Below are 10,732 nucleotides of genomic sequence, written 5' to 3' on the forward strand. Positions count from 1 at the left end.
TATGCCATCGAAAAAATTATAAGTTAAACGAACCGAACGGAAGGGACACTATAAGCAGTAAAACCTGGCGCTCGCCGCTCTAGTTATTTTCAGTGAATAAGCAGAAGCATTATAACAAACACACACAAACATACAAACAGATAGACAGGGGCGTTAAGCAAATTAAATAATATATGCGCGTACAAGGTTCCACTCGTAAATTCTGTAATTAACGTCGGCAATGCAATGAATTATTAGATAAATATAATGAAGATACACAGGAAACATATCAACCGGACGACGGAATAATTAATTAAATTACGTATATCAACGGAATGCATACACATAACCGTATATAGGTACCCGTAAACAATACACACATGCTCCACAAATAATTACGTTTTTATTAGTTATGGTTATTGTGGTTCACAGCTAATTGTATAAACAAGAACTCTGTTTGTTTTTAGATCTATTTATCTTCTGTAACATATTAGGGCGCGTCGGTGACATGCGACAATTAAATTGTTTTTTTTTTTTTAATACCTACCTATACATATACCTAGCAACCCCATTTGACATACTTTCGATCTACTATTTCGGTGATAAAATAATTAATAAGTGAAGATAAGTTATTTCCAGTTAAATTATCATCATCATCATAAGGTCATCAGTCGTAAAACTGGTTGGACGCGCACCTTCATCTTTATCTACCTTCAGTTAATCTTCGCATATCCCTAAAATTAGAACATCCGGCATCCTTAACTATTTGTGAATGATCTAATGTAGGTTTACTGCTACTCCTCTCAACGCCTTTTTCTGCTTCTAATATGTCACTAAACAGCCATTCATGCCTGAGGTGTCCAACAAATCCATCTTGTCTATTTATTATTGACCTTCGTACTGGCCTCTGTATTCCTACTCTTTCTAATACCTACACATTTTTAACCTTCTCTGCCGACACCGTATTTCCAACACTTCTAACCTAATCTAACCTTTTTCGCTGCGTCCACCGTCCATATTTTACCCAAAAAAGCACTGCTCTCTAGACACACATTTTTAACAATTTTTTTCGAATTTCTAAATTAATCGTTCTCGAGCATAGAAGTAACTTCGTTTTGTTGAAGGCGATTCGACTCTACGCTATCCTCTGCTTTATATCTCTACTTCTCCTTCCATCCTGAGTTCCTCCTTAGTGATCTCTGTACTCCCACTCTTTCTAACACCTCTTCATTTTTAACCCTCTCTGCCGACACCACATTTCCAAGATTTCTAACGTTTTCTTTTCCGTTACGTCCACCGTCGATATTTCTCCAGACATACATCTTTTTCGGATTTCTAAATTAATCGTTCGCGAGCATAGAAGTGCCTTCTTTCTGTTGAAGGCGATTCGACTCTACGCTATCCTCTGCTTTATATCTCTACTGCTCCTTCCATCCTGAGTTCCTCCATGGTGACCTCTCTACTCCTACTCTTTCTAATACCTTCTAATTTTTAACCCTCTCTGCCGACACCATATTTCGAACATTTCTAACCTTTTCTTTTCCACTGCGTCCACCATCCATATTTCGCCCCACAAACCGCTGCACTCCAGACACACATCTTTTTCGGATTTCTAAATTAATCGTTCGCGAGCATAGAAGTGGCTTCTTAAAAAGGCGATTTAATTTTACCTTTAATTTTTTGTCTCTTACCTTTGTACTAGCTCTTCAACTTATTTTGCCTTTCTTGCATATCAGTATTATTGTATTACTTTTATTTTTTTATATACAATACTGTTTTGTCAATACCGCTTGCATTTTTTTTATTATCATTACCATAATATTAAACTACCTCTAACTCCTCCTTGCCTGATGTTAAATATTGCATCTAATTGTAGGCATACTAATCATTTACCTTTGTAGATTAAAAAAAAGTGGTGACAGTGTGCATCTTTGTCTGATTCCTTTCCTAATATTTACTTCTGTAAGTTGCTGCTTAAGTTCTATAACTGCCTGTTGCTCTTTGTACAAACTATGTATCACTCTTCTATATCCGTATCTCATCCCTACATCCCTCATCAACAATTAAAGTTTTAAATGATCCATTTAATAGAAATTTGAACATTCCAATAATTTTTGCTAAAGTTTTCACGTTTTGAGTCAATATTTTCACTTTAATATATTGTTTTGTTGTCCTGACACACAATTCCTTTCATGCCCTGATTTGCTTCAGTGTTCGTGTAAGGAACTATAATGGTAAAAATCGAAATCTAATTTAAGTACGCTTTAGCTAGGGTACCACCTGTAAAACCATGAAAGTAGAACAAGAAACTAAAAAATCCCGAATTTTTGATTTCGGCATCCGACAGACATTGATTGATTGTGTATTTGAAGACCGACCCTCTTTTGTTTTAGTCATAGTACTATGTTTTGTTTAAACTTAATTCACAATTTAACTTTTTTAGTCATTTAACAATCCCACAAGCGTCTCATTTAGTTACAACAATCGTTTTTGAAGAAAACGACACATTTTGCAATAAAAAATCTTACTGTCTTTTTTTAGTTCTTCATATTCTAACAAGTTTCAATCATTTAAATAAACACAAAAACCCGGTCTGGCGTCTCCGATTAACCGATCAAAACGGAAACCGGTCAGGGTCTCAATGCCGCTCAATCGTTTCACGAGGTTCTACAGCATTAATATAAAGTATACTATAAGAGACATTTCTTTTTTTTTTTAGTTTTATCGCTTCTATATTCAACAACTACAATATTTTCAACATAATGTCAAAAAAGAAAGATTTCTTAAATGGCCAAGGAATAGATTAAGTTCCTTTTTAACACCTCCAAGGTTTGAAACAACGCCTACCACTGAAATTCTAAAGTAAAGAGATAAAATTAAATCATGGTAATAGCGTGCGTAGGAAAATAGCGCCAAAACAATTATTTAAATGAGTAAACGTATTGCCTTTTGCATATGTTTAATATTCATTATTATTGACCTAAACAATAGATGTAGGCATTGAACAGATAGGTATTAAATACAAATACCCGAATGTAAATATATATCGTTAACACTTTGAATAGCATACGGAACTGCAATGGAAATCACGGTTATTATGTGCTTTTATTTCTAAAAAAGCAATTAATATCATCTGAACTACATTTAAATGGCGACGCCCTTCACCTTGTACAATACATATGCAAAATCTCAATACTCTAACATACTGACCACGGGGTTGTTTAATTTTTGGGTTTCGTACATCAAAAGGAAAAGGAGGCCCTTCTTATGGGATCACTTCGTTTTCCGTGAGTCTGCCTGTCCAGACTCTTTTTCTCAGGAACACGCGGACGTATGAAGTTGAAATTAAAATCAAGAAGTAATATCTTATAGCACAAATACAAGGAAAATGATTTTGTAGTTACATCACAAAATTGTAATATTGTAATTCAATTCAACGTATCGAGTACTGGTTTTTGGGGGAAAGGCCATAGGATGATAAGCATAGTGAACCGGCTCCAGAGAATACCCAGATTATTTCGAGGGTATATTGGTACTAAAGGGATACATTAATTCTGAAAATTTTAGACCTCTATCTATTCTCTTATTTTTCGGTTTTTGAGATTTATTCAAAAAACAAAATAGATAAAGGTTTAAAATTTTCAAGATTAACATATCTCATTAGTACCAATATACCCTCAAAAAATAATCCAGATATACATCTAGAGCCGATTCACTATGCTTATCGTTCTATTTTTTGATGTATCGTTTGTCGGATACACTTAGAATCATAAGGTTACACTACAGTCACTTCGTATAATCCTAAGAATATATATCAAATCAGACATTTGGACTGCTTCTATATTCACAAATATCCATCAGTTAGTTTACAAGCTCACCAAGTAAGCATATTAACATAATGTATGTGGGATTCCTTATTCCCTCGAAGCATCCAAACAGCTGGACGGATTTTAATCAGTGCGGGGTCAACCGATTTGTCTAAACCATTCGATGGTTATAGGTTAAATTTTGCTTATATAAAATCAAAATTGCAGCCATAAAATACGAAGTGACTGTAAAGAGAATTACGTAGTATATTGAGTGGTACATCGGTAAACTGACCTTCAAATTTTTTATTGACTTTTTAGTGTTTTTAGTTTTATTTTATCAACATTTTATTAATTTCTGTTTATAACCCCTGTCTTGATGAGCGCTATAAATCTCAAATGGTAAGTATGTTTATTCAAGTTTATATCTAAGACATATGTAGAAATCCTACTTACAAAACTTTTAGGATATGTAATTATTAAGGAGCCTTCTCAACTGTAGTTATGTGGCTTTCGCGGTCAAAGTAGAAGGCTTCTATTTCTTCAATGGGTCTGCTTCACGGTTGCGTTGTTAACTAGCAGCATCCCCACTGGTAACATGGTTGATTTATATTGAATATGTCACCACTACTTCTGAATAGATGGTTTTCGTCAATAATAAATAGAAATATCTTGAGATGCAAGTTAGATAGAATACATTTTGCTTTCAAAGTAGAAACTGCTTCGTCAAAATGAAAATTATAAAAAAAGGTCTAGAATTTTGAAAACTACTAAGGGAGTAATAACTGAAGAGGGTTCTTCCTACTTGAAGAACAAATTCAAACCAAAATCTAGAATAAAATTAATGGAGAAAGATGAACCACCTGATTAATAAAATGTTTGCTGTCATGAGAAATTACATAACCATTTTTGACATCTATGATGAACTGTTTGACATGTCAATTTTTTTAATGAACCGTTTTTATTATATTAGTAAGCCAGCGGCGCTGAAATTTTACAAGCTAGCCCTTGAAGTGAGTTTGAACACATGCTCAAAAATTGGACAAAAATTGAAAGCTACCGCTCATAGGGCCGGCGTGACCCTTCAAGATATTGGTAAAGAACTGGATGAGACTTCCAAGGGGACGGTTGTTGAAAAGTGGATTATCTATTGGAAAACTACATACAAGGAATATACACAGGTTAGATTCTGAATATCTACAAATAGGAATTTTGGATTAAAAGAGTTCACGTGACTTTTTGTTCTTAAAGTGGAATACTGTTAGGTATACTTGTCACATCATTAAGGTAATGTTGGTCAATCCTTTCGAAATACACAGATTTTCAATAGTATTTATTTTTTAATATAAAGCTCCTTGCGTAAGTGCCCTGGCTGATAGGAGACTGTTTCTTAACCTATGTGGAAGTGCAGGGGAAGCTTAAGGAATAGTTTGGTAGGGAACTGGGATGCTGGATCCCAAGAAGTCAAAGTTACCTTCAACTCTCATTATATTAACTGATAACATTTATATTAGACTGTAATGAAAACCACAAGTGTTGTTAGTACATAAAATTCCGTGGCTTCAAAATTCCGACTGTCATAAATTCGATAGTCAAAATCTGGACTGTCTAAAATCCCGACAATCAAAAATTGCTAAAATCCCGCGATGGGTCGAATTACTGACATGTGTTCATTGTTCATTGGAAAAGAAATTGACGTATTCTAGAATAGGTAAGGTTAGGTTACTTTCTTTTCCAATATGTTTTTAATTTTTTACCTGCACTGCCCTCCTCCAACCATATTAGCCCTCAATATGACATGAGTTCATGGCAGCTTTGACATCTTAACTTAACTCCTTTAACTTTTGACCTTCTCGGTTCCTGAAGCACCAACATCCCACATATAGGATCGTTGTAGCAAACTTGCACTTTTGGCCACAAAGTCAATCGAGTAGTATTAACAATAACGGCTAAGTTTCACTTTCAATATGAATTTTCATCTAGTGAAAATTACTCCTACTATTTCCATAATTCACCTATTCAATTCCAGCAGCTCATGTTGTGACCTTCTTCCGTAATTTATAAATACTATAAATACATAAAAATTGAAAAAGCTATTTCTTCTTTACAACATACAACATTTCTTTTACTCGTAGGTTGGAATTGATGTAATAAAGGACATAAGGGACCACCCTTTTCAGTCCATTTATATAGCCCTCCTTAGTGCTGCTGCGTGGCAAGTATACAAAATCAACCCTGACGAAAGACATTACTGGAGTGCTGTACTAAATTCGGCCAACGATATAGCCCTTTTACCCAAATCGCTAAGGAAACCTCAAGCTGAGAATTACGTAAAATTTATCCAACAATGTCATCAGAAAGGTCTAATTAGAAGACTTAATTTACTGCTTGCTTCCTTTATGTGGACAATTGATGAGGAGAATTACAGATATTTTGGAAAAGAAATTAAATACTTCAAGTTTCCTTACACGTTTCCTAAAATACGTGTATTGGATTTCGGATTTATGAATAATTGGTGGGTTTTGAACTATATAATGGATGATTACGATGTGGCGCTTTAGTTAAAAAGCCAATTGACTTTGTACAAATAAATTAAATATTTAGTATCCAATGACCCTTTCATTTACCAGCAGCGAAATATTAGTACCGATTAGTTCAGCCTGGGAAAGTCTTTCCAGTTGACATGAAGGACAATCTTTCCGAACGGTCAGCCTTCTTTTCCATACCTTCGCCCTAATGAGCAAATCTTTCTAGTTGACATGAATGATAACGGCCAGTTCTATTTTCCATAGCTTCGCCTAAATGGGCAAATCTTTCTAATTGACATGACGGACAATTTTTCCGCACGGCCAGCTTTCTTTTCTATAGCTTCACCTCTACGGGCAAATCTTTCTAGTTGACATGAAGGACAATATATTCGAACTACCAGCTTTCCTTTTCATAGCTTCACCCGTACGGGGCAAATCTTTTTAGGTGACATGAAGGATAATCATTGCAAACGGCCAATCTTCTTTTCCATAACCTCATCTATATGGGAAAATCTTTCTAGTTAACATGAAGGATAATCATTCCAAACGGCCAGCTTTCTTTTCCATAGCTTCGCTCGTATAGGTAAATCTTTTTAGTTGACATGAAGGACAGTTTTTCAGAACGGCCAGCTTTCTTTTCCACAGCTTCACCCCTACGGGCAAATCTTTCCTGTCGATAGGAAGAACAATTTTTCCGAAATCAAGAAAGTAAATAATGAATGAGATAACACGGTAATCTAAAAAAAGCAATCAATGAAGCATAGCAGCTCAACATAACTAGGCTTTGATATTGCCAATTTAAAAGGAGCCGATGGGCTACTTACTTACTATGAAGTGAAACCCCCTCAAACCCTCAAGTGTCACATACAAAAATATTCTTAATAAGTAATTATAACTATAATTTATAAAAACCGATTACAAAACTTTGCCTATAGATATATGGATACAATCTATAACTCAAAAGTCTAAAACACGAATTATCCCTTAATTTTTCGCCCTTAGAAGTGGAATATATTCTTCGAATTTAAATGGGACCACCTTTGATATATTTAAAAATTCAATACTTTCTTGCATACAAAAATACGCTCGAAAAAGTGCAATTCCTCGAAAACTCCTTATTTGCTTCTCGTGCGTATCGAGATTGCATGGAATAGTCTACTGTACTATATTACCTTAATAGGACTCGCGCCACGGGTAGTAATAGCAATAATGATTGTACAGTATACCATTTGAGTCCGTTCGTTTTATCCATTTGCTCGTGTCACGCCGCTAAAAGCTAAAAGCGTAATTTCGTCCCTTATTTTGATTCAACTTTTACTCATGAAACCGATGTCTTTGGCTCGAAATTATCTACATAACGAAATGGAAATGTTTCCTTCATTTTTGTGCAATTGTTCGGGAAACAACCAACTAACGGTTCTTTCCGACTGAGTGATTACAACAGTGAATATAAATAAAAACAAAGCGGATATCTCCTTGTCATACTTAGTAAAATATTGGAAAATCTTTGGTCAAGCCTGGTCCTGTCATAACTTTCTGTGTGGTCAGTAGCTACAAATGTATAATGTAATGTTCGTGGATTTAAAAAAATTAACTTTTAAGAGTGATAACAACAAAAACTGTTTATTTACACTAGTTATTCAAGAACTTAAAAACACTATTAAATTATTACTAAACTTAGGTTATGATTTTTTCTATTTATTTAGACTACTGTTGATATATCACGATTCACTGCGCTATTTATTTCACTGCTATCACTGCCAATTTATTTCTGATTATCTCGGCGATCGTCTCTTCCTTTAAATACTCTTTTGTTTACTTTCTGAAACCTTCTAGAAACATCCGGATAGTTTCTTTTTTCTTTGAACTGTTTAACTGCTTTCCCAGAACGCAGGTACGACACACACACATTTACAAATACGGCGCGCATGAAGAAAGGCGCCCGCGGCTAGTCGGCGAATCGATAAGCCGTTCATGCACACGTGTGCCCGATCGCACACAGACACGCTCGTGCTCGCTACAATAATCTGAATTCGTTTTCTGTATCACTAAACATTACTGCAGTTTTGCTTATAAACTCTGAAAAGCATTGTATTTAATATGTGCATAACAAATCCTTTAGAATTCCGAATCCTATTTATATCTAGTTACCATTTAATATGTAGGACATGCAGATACGTTGTGTGCACAGTACTTGTGTGTGTACGTAATACCGACCTTACTGCAACATTAAGCTAATCTTAGTAAGTGCCATCGACGAGGCCTTAATAACAGTAGTTTAATGTTTCAATCAAGCAAGCTCTCGTGCCCGTCCTTATGCAAACGTGTATGTGTGTGTGTGTGTTTGCACGAGAATCCGTAGCACAAGCATTCAAACAGACGCACGCGCATACAAATACATATGCGCTTCTGCTACCGTTGCACTCCTCTCTCTGGTCAGGATTCAATAAGACGGACCTCAGATGCATCCTAATCAGCGTTGGCTTTGCTTCCTGAATCATGTACACCAAGACCACCAGCCTCCTATTCAATATTCCGGTCTGGTCGGCATGCCTCGAATGAACATTGCAACGATTTCTTATATACAAAAACTGTACAAAAACTCGTCTTCACGCGTACAACGATTTCTTTATTATTTAATTATATTCCAATACCACCTACTGTCATGCCGTTGTAATTGCATTTAAAAATGACGGTAATACTGACGTATCGCAAAACAAATGAAAAAATGTATAATTAAACAGTTTCTAATACGTAGTAGATCTGAGGATATTCGAAAGAACGAAACAATTGTAACAAATATGTTCGAAACAGTAAAACAATTTTAACGTTATTTAGTCTTTTACTGAATTTCACAACGTGCAAGTATAAATGGCTTAACCTTTGAACCGTTAATTAAGATTCTACTGGCAATAATTACATTTAACTCAAGGACAACGAATCAATTTGAAAACATTACTAGATTTCGCAACAAGCGTTACGTTGAGTAAATTAACTTGTTAATATTTTCATAAAGATTACACAAACAATTCGAAATCTCAATTATGGAAAAGCTGAACTATAACAGTGAGAAATAAAATTTCAGACACTGAGGATATTTACCTAGCAATTGCAGCACAACTTCTACTCTGATAAAGGATTTTGGTTATTATAATTGCTACGTATTAATAAAATCTTTAGTCTATTATTTCTGTTTTGAAGTAATTAGATACAGTGGTTATAACAACATTGGTTAGAGCGACAACTATAATGTAAAATAAACTTTTAATAATTAGAATGTATAAACATTGATTCTTATATTGGATCCATACATGTACTTATGTGAATCGGCTTTTTTATAACAAAGCGTTAAAAAGACTGAAAAGACCGGAAAATAATATGATAATTACTTTTTATATAACCCATTAGTTACAAAACAATTAGATAACAGTCGTAAGAGAGCACCATGCGTACAGTTAAGTAACTTTTTAACAGTTTTTTTTTGTTAACATTAATCATTGCTGTTTCTTGTCATAATTTATTGACGCTCAAGATTATGATGGAAAGGAACGTCTGTAATCCAGCCAAAGGATCTTGATACCGAACTTCATTAAAAATTATTCCCCGGGAAAAGTTCTTAAAAATTTGTACCATTAATGAGCGATCTAAGTTTTTTAATTAGTTTTTGATAGTCCCTGGAATCTGGCCAACCAACCCAACCGTTCGCTTGATGTTATCGTTTGGCATCACTTTTTAGATGGATCGAGTCGGAGACAGTGAATGATGGACTCGACGCTGGCGCGAGCGAAACATGCAACGGAATGACGGAGAAAAAAGGAATAATGCCCGATCGGATGGATATTATGTAATATAAAAATGCAAAGTAATGACATGAGAGACATTTGAAGGACGTTATCTGTTAGAATTATTAAAGCTTGGTTCTGCTTAATCCCGTTTTAATTATGCCGATTTATTATCTTACTAACCGGAGGTAAGTAGCTGGATCCATTAATAATAATAGACGTGTGCCAAAAGAAAAAATACAATCTTCTTTCGTCTCTTATCTTTTGAATAATCCTTTAGAAGTGGATGCTATTAAACCATCTGAGAAGAAAATAAATTTTATTTTCCACAATTGGCAGACAAGGATTACGATCAATTTGCAAAAATAAATTCTAATCCTTCCGTCATGTCACTTCTTTTCTGAATAAAAATCGAGCTGTTCCATTTTGTATTTTCAAAGATCGAAAAGTAGTAAAAACGTCAATAAACTATCTCAAATATTATACCTAGGTCGATTTAAGAATGTTAATTTAATTAAAATATCTACTTCTATTAAATTACATCAACAGAGTGCCTCTATTGAACCTTTTCTGTTCAAAATATCTTGCAATATACATGTGCGGTACGACAATGTTTCCTTTCCATGACCACAGTTTT

General features: G+C 34.6%; 1 protein-coding gene across 1 annotated transcript; it reads left to right on the forward strand.

Annotated features, from left to right (window-relative positions):
• Positions 1–4,707: 4,707 nt before the first annotated feature.
• On the forward strand, positions 4,708–6,371 carry LOC108738841 (mitochondrial import inner membrane translocase subunit Tim29-like). The gene is made up of 2 exons (XM_018472441.1): positions 4,708–4,966; positions 5,921–6,371. The coding sequence occupies exons 1-2, from the start codon at positions 4,721–4,723 to the stop codon at positions 6,344–6,346; spliced, it is 672 nt and encodes a 223-aa protein (XP_018327943.1). The 5' UTR covers positions 4,708–4,720; the 3' UTR covers positions 6,347–6,371.
• Positions 6,372–10,732: the final 4,361 nt, after the last annotated feature.

Source organism: Agrilus planipennis, unplaced genomic scaffold (genome assembly GCF_000699045.2).
Source record: "Agrilus planipennis isolate EAB-ADULT unplaced genomic scaffold, Apla_2.0 scaffold150, whole genome shotgun sequence".
In the NCBI taxonomy this organism is placed as follows: domain Eukaryota; kingdom Metazoa; phylum Arthropoda; class Insecta; order Coleoptera; family Buprestidae; genus Agrilus; species Agrilus planipennis.